The sequence below is a fragment of the Condylura cristata genome, unplaced genomic scaffold (genome assembly GCF_000260355.1).
Source record: "Condylura cristata isolate star-nosed mole 26May11 unplaced genomic scaffold, ConCri1.0 scaffold00015, whole genome shotgun sequence".
NCBI classification, from domain to species: domain Eukaryota; kingdom Metazoa; phylum Chordata; class Mammalia; order Eulipotyphla; family Talpidae; genus Condylura; species Condylura cristata.
The window spans coordinates 2,071,157-2,084,942 of record NW_004567116.1 but is presented as its reverse complement, the minus strand read 5'-3'; the positions used below and the strand labels follow the sequence as shown (position 1 = coordinate 2,084,942).

The 13,786-nt window shown below is 55.5% G+C and overlaps 1 protein-coding gene across 2 annotated transcripts in view; it reads left to right on the top strand.

Annotated features, from left to right (window-relative positions):
• The window catches only part of DPF2 (D4, zinc and double PHD fingers family 2), an 11,913-nt gene extending 862 nt beyond the window's left edge, over nucleotides 1-11,051 (top strand). The window contains exons 2-12 of one of the 2 annotated variants that reach the window (XM_012725517.1): nucleotides 2,913-3,073; nucleotides 3,694-3,801; nucleotides 4,073-4,236; nucleotides 4,995-5,087; nucleotides 5,253-5,331; nucleotides 5,780-5,821; nucleotides 6,732-6,869; nucleotides 6,952-7,080; nucleotides 7,197-7,309; nucleotides 8,135-8,216; nucleotides 9,787-11,051. In XM_012725517.1, the coding sequence (XP_012580971.1) occupies nucleotides 2,913-3,073; nucleotides 3,694-3,801; nucleotides 4,073-4,236; nucleotides 4,995-5,087; nucleotides 5,253-5,331; nucleotides 5,780-5,821; nucleotides 6,732-6,869; nucleotides 6,952-7,080; nucleotides 7,197-7,309; nucleotides 8,135-8,216; nucleotides 9,787-9,863 (1,186 nt within the window). In that variant the 3' untranslated portion in view covers nucleotides 9,864-11,051. The remainder of the gene's footprint in view (nucleotides 1-2,912; nucleotides 3,074-3,693; nucleotides 3,802-4,072; nucleotides 4,237-4,994; nucleotides 5,088-5,252; nucleotides 5,332-5,779; nucleotides 5,822-6,731; nucleotides 6,870-6,951; nucleotides 7,081-7,196; nucleotides 7,310-8,134; nucleotides 8,217-9,786) is intronic. The other variant, XM_004682631.1, reaches the window with a different exon arrangement.
• Nucleotides 11,052-13,786: the final 2,735 nt, after the last annotated feature.

The window sequence follows — 13,786 nt, the reverse complement described above, 5'->3', positions numbered from 1 at the left end:
CGGGTGGGGGGCGCCGCTGGGTGGGAGCTGGCCCGCGGCGCGGGGGACCTGGGTGTCTGGCCGGCCCGTCTGGCTCCGGGACCGCGCCCCGAGGACAGGGCGGAGATGGGGGCGAGCCCGAGGGACTCAGCTCCTCGTCTTTGTGGAGGGCTGAGCCCCGCTTTTCCCTGGGGCCCTTTAAGGCTCGTGGCGTCTCCCTCCCTGCCAGGAGCCGCTTCTCTGCGCGCTCCCACTTGCATTAAGCTAAGTGCCTTCTGCTCTTGTGGTTTTTTGCTTTTTTCTCTCCAACTTGCTTTCAGCTCCCTCCTGCCGCCGCTTGCAGCCAGCCCTGCCCCCAGCACTATTCACTATTAGCTTTCTCTGGTCTGCCCACTCCAGTCTCCCCAGCTCTCTCTTCAGGCTGACATTTCCCTCAATTTAGAAATGACGCCGCTGATGGACGATTTATATAGTTGCCCGTCCTGACTCAGATGCTCCTCCTTTGTTTCGCTGCTTTCTGTGTTGCCGCCCCCCTCCCAGTGGAAGGGGGGTTTACACAGGTTTCATGCTTCCCGAGAAGGAATCAGCCCCCGCCGAGGGCATCTTACTGTACTGGCGGAGTGTCAGGCTGTTGTGGTGTGGAGGAAAAGGGGGTCCTCCGTGGGAAGACTGTCTGTGCCCGTAGCGCCCAGGAAAGAGACTGTGATGTCTTAACTTCTCTTGAGAGCGCTGTGGAGACGTGGGGTACCAGTCGCTGGGTGCTGCGTACCAGTGATGAGAAACCAAGGCGCCCTCAGTCCTGGCCAGCGGCTGTGGAGCACATAGCTCCCCGCAGAACTGTCCTGTTAAGAAGGTGCTTCTGTTCCTGCCAGGCCGCTCTCAGCCTGTCTTGACAGCTGAGATTATACACCGAAGTCAAAACTGCGCGCTCAGCCTCTCTTGCTGTCATCTGGGAGAAGAACTGTCCTCTTCGTAAGTCCTCTGCCCTCCTGAATGTGTCAGGATGGAGGACGTCATGCAGGGTGAAGTGAGACTATAAAATGGTTGTGGCCACTGATTGGTTTTGAAACCTTCCGAATTAGGTAACAAGACCTGGAGAATAATGTTAGCTTCTACAGCAGAAACCCAGCGTTCTCAAGGTCTCTCACTCTTCGGATCCTCTCTTCCCCCAGCCTAAGTGCTCCATCCCTAGCTTTCCTTCTCAAGTGACAGTTTCCCCGCCTTCTGAACCCCCACTTAACTCATAAAAGCTTTGCTAGACCACCTCATCCATCCCCGGACCATTTGCAGCCTCCTTGCTCTGACTTTGCAGCCCTCCGCCCGCCTGCTCCTTCCTTCCATTTGACTTCCCGTGTCAGTATCAATTCCGTCAGCAGAGACAAAGGAGCTGCTACACTCAGCCTTGTTGATCCAATTTTCCTCTGTCATGAGGACGTGGCTGCCTCCTAAAGGCAAGCGAATGTGAGTCGGGTCGGTTCCCTCCTCGCCAGCACGAGATTCCTGCCCACCTCAAATTACAGTCATTACCGCTCATTGAAGCCAGCCAGGCTGGCTGTGGTGTCACTGCCCTGTTGTGGTGGTGTGTCTTTTGCAGTTGCTGGGAAGAGGCTAAACCCTGTCTAAGTGGTCTCATGTGTCTGCTTAGCACAAGCCCCCTTAGATTCCAGAGCAGGGCTTGCTGATGTAGCTCAAGTTAGGGAAGCAAGAGACTTCCTCAGCCAGCTTCTGGTGCCTGGGTCTCCCTCTCATAGAGTGTACCCAGCTTATGGAGTCCAGCCCCCTTCGTCTGTAGCAGAGGAATCGGAGGTCCACGAGGGTGGACAGTGTCCACATTTATGTGACTCGCAGCCAGATGAGATCTTTTTTACTCCCAAGTTAAATCAAGACGTCCCAGACACCTTCACGGGCACTTTGGAGACCGTAGGAGAGAACTCGCCTCCGCCCTGTTTCTTTATAAATGGGAGCTGGAATAATTGGGTTGAACACCAGGGCTGAATGTGCCTTAGAGACCCTGAGGGAGAATGAGATCGTCCTGTAGAACACTGTGTAGCGCCACATCAGTGTCACTCCTGGCTGTGCAGCCCCCAGCTTTAACACACTTAGGTGTGAGCGCTCCGTTCAGATTTTACATCGACTCTTTGGAGTTCGAAAAGGATTTTTCTTCCATCATCTGATGGTAAGAGAATGAGGATGGACATTTGCATATGACGATGCTCACGAAAAAGCAGATTCCTGGGAGATGAAGGTGTTCTCAGATGTGTCCTCTGGACCGTGAAGTCAGCACCAGCACAAGCTGCCTGAACACCCAGTTGGAAGAGGTGACCTGGCATACAGGAGGAAGCCCCGCTCGCCTCGGAAGCTCGCAGCTGCTTTTCCACCTCTTTGTTGTACACCTTGGTATCGCTCGCCACTGGAGCTTCCCTTTCCCCTAGTTGTCTTGGAGATTGTGTAATGTCACTCCATGAAAGACTTCCCTGTTGGTTTGGGTTTTTCTTGTGACTGAATAGAACTTCATTGTGTAAATACACTGCAGTTTGCTAAGTACTTTAATCGTTCCCCAGACCTTGTTGAACATTCTGCCTATTCGTAAAACCCGGCGTCTACTCAGAGCCGTGAGTGTGAGGGGAGACAGTGTGTGGCAGCCTGGGGGCGGGGGGCGCTGAGAGGCCCAAGGTGCACGTTAGTTTCGTCCCTGCTAGTGGCTTACCCTGGCATCTGGTAAGGCTCGGGAGGAGACGTGCGCTCTTGGTAGTGCTTCTGTCGCAGGGAGCCTTCCCAGTGCAGGGGCTCGGAGTCCTGTGGGGCAGACAGAGCTGCAGAGGCAGGGCCGGGTGCCCCGAGCCTTACAGAGCAGCAGGTGGCGAGGGAGAGGGCACGCTCAGCACCCACCCCCGCGCCCGACCCGTACACGCCTGCTGATTGTGTCCCCGCAGCCTGGGGGAGCAGTACTACAAGGACGCCATGGAGCAGTGCCACAGCTACAACGCCCGCCTCTGCGCCGAGCGCAGCGTGCGCCTGCCGTTCCTGGACTCGCAGACGGGGGTGGCCCAGAGCAACTGCTACATCTGGATGGAGAAGCGGCACCGGGGTCCAGGTAAGGGTCCAGGCGCAGGAGCACGGGAGGAAGTGGCCTTGCCTTAGTGATGAGCCTGGTGAGAGTCTCCCTGCTGCTGTCCACGCTTCAGTGGACATGGGCATCTTGTAATTAGAAGCCCAGAGGCACCTCCCTGGGTTGTCTCAGCCACTGCGACCTGAGTTCGATCCCAGCCAGGGAGCCGACCCACAGGGTACAGCAGACCAGTCCTCTGTCACCCGCTGCCCCCTCAACAGTGGATTTTGGTCTGTCTGCCTGTTCTGTTCCTCACTCTGTCTTGTGAATCCTCTCATCCCTCGCACCTCTGGCCTTACACCCCAGTACTTGTATGTATAAATAAATTTAAAAAAAATAAATCTTAAAAAAAAAAGATACCAGAGAGGATGAAGTAGACAGATTCACACCAGTATCTTTGTTTTCTGCCCTGCTGAGGCTGTGAGCTGTGTACTAACCTAGCCCCTATTTCTGCAAGCTCTCCCCCTTGTCTTGTTATCCACAGCCTCCTCCACCACCCCCTCCTTTTCCAACTCAGGAGGAATCTACTCATCTCAAAAGTGCTGCATAGTTGCTTCCAGTGCTAGGGTAGAGTGGATTGAGTTTCCTCTCTCTTCCTCCCACAGGATTGGCTTCAGGGCAGCTATACTCTTACCCTGCCCGTCGCTGGCGAAAAAAACGGCGCGCCCACCCCCCTGAGGACCCAAGACTGTCCTTTCCATCTATTAAGCCAGGTACAGCACAGTCCTGCCCAAGCTGTGGGTGGCCTGGTGAGCGGTAAGAGGTCACCTGTGGTATGCCAGGTTCCTGCTAGCTCCGCAGATAGAACGAGTGATAAGGCACGATTCCTCCCTGTCAAGTACGTGGTCTAGTAGGGAAGACTGGTAAACGTTACACCAGGTCGTCTGCAGCTGCTGCCTGTGGCTGGCCTAGCACTGACTAGACAGACCCAGAGCAGTCTCTTCAGTCCTGCTGAGCTTCGTCTCATCCTGACCTTCCCTGCAGACACAGACCAGACTCTGAAGAAGGAGGGGCTGATCTCTCAGGACGGCAGTAGTTTGGAGGCCCTATTACGCACCGACCCCCTGGAGAAGCGAGGCGCCCCGGATCCCCGAGTTGATGATGACAGTCTAGGCGAGTTTCCTGTGACTAACAGTCGCGCAAGGAAGGTACCAGATTAACAGACTGAGGAGCTTTGATGGAAACCAGCCTCCTTTTCACCAGAGACCACCTGGGAGAGAGGCAGGGGAGGAAGGAGGCCAGGAGGCCGACTGTGGGGGTTCTGCCTGCTCGTTCCTAGCTCACGCCGGGCACTGGCTGCTGCGTGCCGGTCTTTCCGGCTTCTCCCAAGTACACACTCATGCACTCATCTCTTGTCAGAAAGTCATTAGGTGCCTGGGGTTGTTATACATGTGAAGCAGACCTGGCCTCTGCCAACAGAAAGGATAAAATTGTACATGAAAGTAGTAAAGACCGAATAACGGGCCAGGCGCTGCGCCAGACGCTTGCCTGCATTCTCCCAGGGTGTACAGCCTTAGGAGGTTAGGTGCTGCAGGCCCCATTTCAATTACAGAGCACTTTTCCAAGCTTCCCACAGGGCCACACAGTAAGCAGCTAGGCTCTGACTTAGGAGTGAGGTGTCAGTGGGTGTGGAGACTTGGGGTATCAGGAAAACTTTCTGAAAGTGTGGAATTTGATTTGGTCACTTAGAAATGGAGGGAAAGGCACCCCAGGTCAGGGGGACGAGAAGAGGTGCAGAGGAAGGGAGCCCAAAGCATTGACGGGAGCAGCGTGGGATTCCTGGGTGCTTGAGGCTGGAGTGGGTGGCCCAGCTCCCAGAGAGCCTCTGGGGCCTCTTGCTGGTCCCAGCCTGGGGGGCTCTGTGTGTGCATGATTTCTGCCCATCCTAATCACCCTGTCCACTCAGCGGATCCTAGAACCGGATGATTTCCTAGATGACCTCGACGATGAGGATTATGAAGAAGACACTCCTAAGCGTCGGGGCAAGGGGAAATCCAAGGTGAGGGTCAGGGTGCTGCCCACAAGCGCAGAGGAGACCAGTGCAGCTCTGCCGTTTCACTGCTATTGCTGCCATTTTCCCTGTCCGCTGAGTCTGCCACTTCAGGAGACTGTCGTTCCTCAGGCCTAGGCCTCTGGTGAGGCATCTTGTTGCTCTCCTTGGCAGGGTAAAGGTGTGGGCAGTGCCCGTAAGAAGCTGGATGCTTCCATCCTGGAGGACCGGGACAAGCCCTATGCCTGTGACAGTGAGTGCCTCACCATTGGGTGGGTAGTCCTCGCCTGGACCCCGCCTGCTGGCGATGAGAGGAGGGAGGGCTGTGTTCTTGCTCAGAGGGCCAGCGAGGCCAGGCCCCGGCCTGCCTGCTGGCTGGCTTCCCCGAAGACTCCTGGGTGGCCCTGGCTGCATCTCAGGATGGGTGGGCCTGCATGCTCTGCGGGAGATGTCTGCTGCCCTTGGGTGGGGGTTCAGCAGAGACACTGCTGGCCCCAGACTACCAGGGCCCCAGGAGTCCACTGCCGAGTGTCTCGATGTTGTTCCTGCCCTTTCCTCTGACTCACCCACTTCTGTCCCTCCACTCTGGGGGTGCCACGGCCACCGGGGTTTCTCTCTCGCTCGCTCCGCTTTCCTGCTGCTGCTGCTCCGTCTCGGCTGTGTCAAGGCTTCTTCTCATGACTTTTCTTTCTGTCTTTCAGATAGTTTCAAACAAAAGCATACCTCGAAAGCGCCCCAGAGAGGTAGCTCTCGCAACTTTTCAGCCTTTTGGTTTTCCTGTCCCCTTTCCCTCCCTCGCTCCTCCTGCCTCTCTGTCTCCTGTGAAGCTAGCTTTAAAGTCTCGAATGGCACTGGGTCAGAGCAGGGGCCACTGTGTGCTCCACCCCTCACGGCCGGAAGCTGCCTTTTCCACTGCTGATTCCCACAGACTTGCTCCTGGCTCCTGAGGCTGCTGGGGCCCACTGCATGGGGTGGCCTCGGACGCATTATAAGGAGTCCATTGCAGAACCCTCTCCCCCAAACAGATACTTGTGGTCAGCTAATGTTCCCCACCGTCCCTCACCTCCCTGTCCTCTCACCCTAGTCCTCTCCTGCTGGCCCCTTGCTCTTCTTGGTATCACGTTTACAAGCTGCCTCGTGGGGTTCTGCTCTCCTTGCTGGTTGGTGAGGGTTGGGCCAGGCACTGATGCAGGAGTGTCTTTGATTTTCTTTTGGGGAGCTAGCTACCCGGCTGACTCGGTAGGTTATCCCTAAGCGTTCCAGTCCCCCCATCTCTATCCATATTCAGCAGAGATGGCTCTGTGGTGCGTATGGGGTAGCAGGAGCCTTCACATTTACTGAGAGGGGAAAGGTTTGGGGTCTTCCTTCCCTTCTCAATCTGGAGCTCCCCAGACTCTTCCCAGAGCAGGTGCTTGAGGATAGGGTGCGGCCTCTCACCGCTGGCGTGGGAGAGGAGAGGTGGTCCTGGGGGTGAGCAGCGAGCAGGGCCAGGGAGAGTGGCGGCCCAGGGTCTGAGGCTCTTGACCTATCCCAGAGAGCACTTACTGGGTTGGGGTGGTTGCTTCCACCGCAGGTGGAACCCTGCAACTTGGAGCTACAGGATATGACACTCAAAGATCCTAACGTTTCTCTCTGCAACCTTCTCCCCCTCAGTCTGTGGAAAACGTTACAAGAACCGGCCCGGCCTCAGTTACCACTATGCCCACTCCCACTTGGCTGAGGAGGAGGGCGAGGACAAGGAAGACTCACAGCCACCCACGCCAGTCTCTCAGAGGTCCGAGGAGCAGAAATGTAAGCCAAGGTGCTGGGGGCCGGGCCACTCCGGGTGTGGGGGCCCCGAGGCCCACTGTCAAAGTGCTTCTCCTCCCTGTAGCCAAGAAGGGCCCTGATGGGTTGGCCCTGCCCAACAACTACTGTGACTTCTGCCTGGGCGACTCAAAGATCAACAAGAAGACAGGGCAGCCCGAGGAGCTGGTGTCCTGCTCGGACTGTGGCCGCTCAGGTACTGCCCCTCCTGCCAGGCTGCCCCACTGGGGACTGGCTCCCCAGGCCACAGCCGGTCCGCCAGGCCCCTGGCTGTGCCCGTCTGACGGTCTGTCCCACCGGCCCCTCCCCCAGGGCACCCGTCCTGTCTCCAGTTCACTCCCGTGATGATGGCGGCTGTGAAGACCTACCGCTGGCAGTGCATCGAGTGCAAGTGCTGCAACATCTGCGGCACCTCCGAGAACGACGTGCGTGCCCCCCGCCCCCCGCTTCTGCTCTTGTCTCCACAGCTCCCCCAAAGTGAGCTTGCTCTTCAGAGGGAACCAGCCCCTCCCACACACCCTTCTGGTCCCACTGGAACTCTGGCGGCCGGAGTCACTGAGCAGGACTGGGCCAGGCCCGTTCTGGTTCTTGGGACACTGAGCGAGATGCCAAGGGCCCTGTTTTCATGGTGTTGACATACTTGGGACAAGCAGTACGTGGGGAAACGAGGGGCCTTTCTTCATGTGCCGCAGAGAAGACGAGCAGGCACGTGGCAGAGTGTGAGTGGGTAGCTGACGAGGGTGTCAGAGGCGACTTTTCCTGAGGAGGTGATGTTGGTGTTGGGTGGTAGAAAGGGGCAGGGCCAGAAAGTGGGGATGGGGCGCGTCCCCAAGAAGGAGGTGGCACACGCAGGGGTCTCGAGGCGGATGTGCGGAGTCCTGAGGCCAGTAGGCGGGCCGGAGCACCCTGCAGTGAGTGGTTGGAGAGGGAACCTAGGGCTCTGTGCTGAGTACCCCGGGATGCTGCTGGGGGGTCTCCTCAGGAGTGATGTGCTCTGTCTTACATTTGAGAAAGATAGTTGGCTGCTCTGTGGAGGATAGATTGGAGGGGCAGGAGTGGAGGCCTAGGCAGCAGCGGGAGCACCGCCGCGGCCCGGTGGCATGGACGGCGGTGCTTTTCTTCCTGGCGGAGTCCATGTCTGCTCTCTCCTGGCCCCTTGGAAGGAGCAGCAGTGTCTGCAGACGCCTCTAGCCGGCCCACCGCCGTTGGCCTGACTGGCCCATGAGTCCCCCTTCATCTCGCTTCTCCAGGACCAGCTGCTCTTCTGTGACGACTGCGATCGTGGCTACCACATGTACTGTCTCACCCCGTCCATGTCTGAGCCTCCGGAAGGTAAGTGGCTCGCACCCCTTACTCCAGGAATTCTGAGTGGCTCGTGGAGTGCCACCAAGTACAGTAGATCAGTCCTCTCTCTAGTGGTTTATTCTTCCAGGTTAGGGCACATGCGCTTAGCCTTGACTGTGGAATGCTCTCGTAGCATTTCGTCCTCGGGAGTTGAACGTGCACACTATCACTGGTCTCGCATCCACACACACAGGCAACCAGAGGGCACAGGCGCTGAGCAGATGCCCCGGCAGGTGACGTGGAGCCTCACTGTCGGCTCTCTGAACTTGGCCAGGTTTAGTGTCCTCCCCCTGCGCTAGAAGGGAGTTGGCTCACTCACCCCCCACTCTTGGCCACCACAGCCTGTGCCCCTCCGGCAGTTTGCCTAAGGGCGCGCCGGCCTCGGGGGCCTTTCAGCAAAGCCAGTGGTGCCGCCAAAGTGGCTGTCTGCTGCAAGTCCTCTGGCCATATTTCCATGCCAGAGCCCCTCTGTGGAAATGTGGGGGGCTTGTGGATGCACAGAGCACGTGGGTCAGCCTGACTCACCAGAGAAAGTGCTCCCTGCTGTAAGCTGACGGCAGTGCAGGCTGCCCGCTGACATCCTGCAGAGAAAGCGGCCTCGGGCCTCAAGTAACGGTTCACAGATGGAATTGTCTTCACTGTGGAAGGGCCTTCCCGCTGCAGTACTGTTGCGCCCCGAGGTGTGGCGTTTCGGAGCTGTGGGGCCCTGGCAGCCCTCAGATGGTCTAGACATGGGTCAGCAAACTGACCAAAGGGCCAAGTCCAGCTGCAGCCAGTTAAGAGAACCCAGAAGACAATCAGTGATTTTTTTTGCATATGTTTCAAGGGAGTTTGAAAAGATGTCACCGAGACTAGAGGTGGGTCCTGGCCTGAAGTGTTGCTGTTCACAGAACAGCTTCTGATGCCCGCCTGTGGGCCTTGGGGACTGAAAGGACCTTTCACGTGGTCACGTCACATTTCTGAGAAACAGAAGCTGTGGATTCTTTCCCCTGGAATAACATCCAAATACACATGATTGTGCTTAGCTGTCAGAGCATTAAGGGCTAAGAGAAGCCCAAAAAATTCTAACCATATTAGTGTATTAACCATAATAAACAAGGTGTAAGGTAGTTTTCTTGTCAGGGACATTATTTCCTGCTCTTCTTCTTTTATGAAACTAAATTCAGTTCACCCCTTTTCCTCTGATGTGGTCCCTTGCCTTTGCTCAAGCCCCACTGGCAGGAGCCCCTCTCTGGGGTAGGTGGGAAGCTCAAAGTTGGCATCTTTAGGGTGTCTATTCAGCACCTTTATTGTACCCCCGGGAGAACAGTCGGCGCCTGTGATCTCAAGCCTGAAACAAACCACTGTTGTGTTCTGAAGCAGCTCTGGGCCGCGAGTCCTCCCATCGCTGCTGAGAACTGTGGTCACCCCAGAACCTCCCAGCTCAGGATAACCCTGAAACCTTGCTGCTGTGGGACATCCATGCACTGATCCTGCCCCTTGGGGCGAGGGGTGGAAATGCAGAGGAGCAGATGAGGGCGGTGTGGGATCTGTCCTCACCCAGTGTGCTTCTCCGCAGGAAGTTGGAGCTGCCACTTGTGTCTGGACCTGCTGAAGGAGAAAGCTTCCATCTACCAGAACCAGAACAACTCTTGATGTGGCCACCGCTTCCCGTACACCTAGGGCCGTCTCTCCTCCTGTCTTGTTTTTCATGCCCAACCCAACTTCCTCCTCCTCCTCTTCCTCCTGTCTTTCACAAGTCCAGAGAACCTTGGGGTGGTCGTGCCAACCTGCCTTTGGCGGCAGCAAGCTGGGGTGACAGCTCTGACCGCCTCGGGCCCCGGGCCCTCAGGGAGAACGGAGCAGCACACGGCCCCAAGGCTGACCTGCGGGCTGCTTCTCACTGCTCTCGTGAAGTGCATTCACTCTGCCTGCCTTGGGCCCCGGCCCTGGTGATCACAGGGTTCAGTGTTGTCTCAGAAAGGCGGGGGCACAGCTCACTTCTCCCAGCTCTGCCTGCTCTGTGGCCTCCAGGGTTTGCCCTTCCCCAGGGAGCCTGGCCGGGGCCTCTGCTGGGAGCCGCTGGGAGTGAGCGCTGAGTGGGCTGTGGCTGTGCTTGCGGGAGCTGCCCTTGCCCTTCGTGCTGCTGCTTGCTTGGCCTTGCCCCTCCTCCGGTGGCTCCGCCTCCTGCTCCTGCTCCCCAGGACCCTCTGCCTGAGCTGCCCTCTGGCTCTACCCTCCCTGACCACCCCAGCCCATGGGCAGGGGCAGCTTCATCCCAACTTCTCCTTAGGCTCACCTGCGCATTGCCACAGGTGGTCTCTAGCAACCGAAGCATTCCCCACCCTTGGGATTTCCTGTCTTCTGCTCCCCTTCCTATTCCCTTTGGTTTTGTGGGGACAGCAGAAGCATCAGGGGGCCAGGCCAGCTGGGGGCCACAGGGAGACGTTGGATAATGTGCCTGTTTTTTAACTCGATGAAAAAGCCTACCTCCGAAATCCCCTTTTTGTTCTTCCTGGACCTGGGCACTCAGCTCCTGCCCTTAACTGAATTGGAGTCTCTGCCTCCTGCTCTGTGTTTCTGGCTCCTGGCTCACGGGGGAGCCACTTGACACCCCTTTCTTCCCTTGCACGCTCGCTAGCAGCTGGTAAGGTCGTTACACCCTGACTCCTGTTCTCTGCCTGGTGACACGCTGAGTAGGGGGCAGCCTCGCCTGGACACCTGGAGTGGCCTTCCTCGTGGCTGTGGGCGGGCCTGATTCACTGTTGCTTTGGAGTTGAGGTCTCTCTCTTTCTTTAGCTCCTGTACTCTAAACATTAGTACAAATAAATGTTTTTACACAGAGCCCTTTGTTGGGTGGTTTCTCTCCTGACTCCCTTTCCTGCTTTAAAAAGCCACTTTTTTTTTTACATGTCTGTTTTTAATTAACTACTTTTTTATTAAATATAACTGATGTATATGTTTAAACAACAAACATCAGTGTAAGAGAGATACAATGGTATTTCTATAAATACATCTTAACCCAAATGACAACCTGGTCAGTTTTCAAGAACACATTATTTTTAAGTCATTAAGACATCTGCAGCTATGGTTTCACTTGCTTAACTACTACATCAATCTAACAAAACACAGTCAAAATACTATGGTGCTTTCTAGAAATGGAAATCTGACCTACCCTTTGAAACTTTTCTCTGTCCTCTTTTTTTATAACAGTTTATTTTTACATCATTTTGTACATTTTTTTTTCCATGTCAATTGTCATCCCCGCGGGTTTCTCATCACCGAGTCACCCGTGTGCCATCACCATAATCCCGTGCACACCTCACCCCCCCCCCCCCGTTTTTGATCCCATTCCCCACTCCACCCCCACAAAATGTCTCTGGTATATGGTTGTTCATTATTTTTGTTATTTTCTCGCCTGGTCCATTATACTCCTGCTGTGAGCGAACCATCCGGTATTTTTCTTTCTCTTTCTGGTAAAAAGCCACTTTTTTAAAGTTATTTAGTTATATAAGAACTGGGGTAAAGGTGAGAGGTGATGGGTGAGAGGGAGGATTCACCAGAGACCAAGTGGGGAGCAGAACAGGGGGTCTACTGAAGCACTGCTACGGGGGCATCAGGGAGACAGGAGAGTCTGCTGCCATGCGGGTCCCTCCCTGTCTGGGGATGCAGTGGCTGGTGGTGACAGCTTCATAGTGCTGAGACTTAGGCCTACCCTACCAGGGAGGGCCCTAAAAAACCACTAATAAGTTAGCTTCCTATGGAAAAAAAGGGAGGTGTTTTTTTTTTTTAAAGATTTATTTATTTGTGCATACAAAGCTGGGGAACAGGCCAGAGGTGCAGGGGCGGTGAGAGGATTCACCAGAGACAGAGTGGGGAGCAGAACTGGCTGACAAAGTCAACTGCTGAGGGGAGCAGCAGGCAGGTCAGGAGAGGTCTGCTGTGCCATGTTATCACCTCTGGAGCAGGGATTGAACTCATGCGGAAGAGGCTTTAGCGTCTCAGTGCTGTGCTTTAACTCGCTACACCACCAGGGAGGGCCTGAAGGTGGTTTTTGTTGAGGGGGATGGGGAGATTGGTTTTGAAATACACTTTTTCCCAAAATTAACTTTTTTGCTGAACCCCAAGTTGTAAAACAAAAAGTCAGGTGTTTTGTCAGTTTTAAGTTCTTATGTAAATTCAAGTTACATCGGTTTCTTGTTGTAAAGGAAAAAGTTGTTTTGATTAATACCTTTGGGTTAAAATCATAATTGGCATCCTGTTTTGATTGTTTTGAAAAAATCGGGCTAGGCGTGAATATATAGGTGCAGTGACAGATCTGTAACGACTTTGCAATTTCAGATACTTAAAATGGGTCCAGGGACCTCCCTAGTGCCACAACAGGTTAAAGCACAGCACTACGCAGCTACCCATAGTCACTGCAGCATGAGCTCGATCCCCAGCCAGGGAGTGTCCCCCAGGGCACCGCAGACCTGTCTCTCGGCTGCTCCCCTCAGCAGTGTATTTCAGTGGATCCACCTGTTCTGCTCCCCACTTTGTCTCTGGTGAGTCCTCTCACCACCCACCACCTCTGGCCTACATCTCAGTTCTTGCATGCATAAATAAATCTGTTTTTTAAAATGTGTCCAGAAGCTTGAGTCGGTGTACAGAGAAGTACTAACGACACCAGAAAACTGATGACATAGCTGTGGTTCATTTGAAAGCTTTTTGCTGGGAATGGATACGGCTGCACGGCCTCACCCCAGACCCGCCCCAGGTTTGCCTGCTTGCTTGCCGCAGCTCTGCAAGCTCCGAGCTCCAAGGGGTGACCGGGAGGGAGATGTACCTCTCTGGAGTGTGTTCTGCTGTTGTTAAAACTTTTTCTTAGAGACTACTGTCCTTGGGGTTTTCCAGAACAGCCCGAAAGTCACAATTGCTGGGTGTCTAGCCTGGGCTGTGCCTAAGCAGGATGCCCGGGCTGGGGGTTGTTGGAAGAGCACATACCTGTCCTCGTGTTTAAACACAGAAAGAGGCCAGGAGTAGCGGGAATAGGCTTCATCCTTGGTGGTTGAGTAATCTAAGGGCCAGAGAAGAAATGTGGGAAATGAGGACACTAGCAGGCATAAGTGAGGAAATTGGGGGGGTAGGGGGAGCGGCTTGCAGGAGCTGGGAACGGACTGAGGGTGGAAAAGAGGATCCGCCCGAGGTGGAGAAGGAAATGTCTGAGAAAGGCAGAGGTAGGGACCAGCCCTGCGCCCGCCCGTCTTCCACCCGGCTGCAGGGGAGGAGGAAGCGAGCGGCGCTGGGCTGCGGGTAAGATGTCTGCTTTGAACTGCGAAGAACAAGCCCAGGCAGGACCGAAGAGGGTGATAGCAGACCTTGAGTTTAGGAACTTGAATCTTGCCAGCAGACGCCAGAATTAGTAAAAATGAGCCCTAGCCCAGGCCAGTTCCTCGGGTCAGTCGGGTGGACGGCGGCCGGCGCTGTCCATGGTAGCGACTTTGGGGCGGCTCCAACTTGGCTGGCGTTTTCCCGTCGTTTTCTCGAACCACTCGGTGCGGGGTATCACCCTGTCAGGTGGTGGCGAGGCTCGCGCCGCC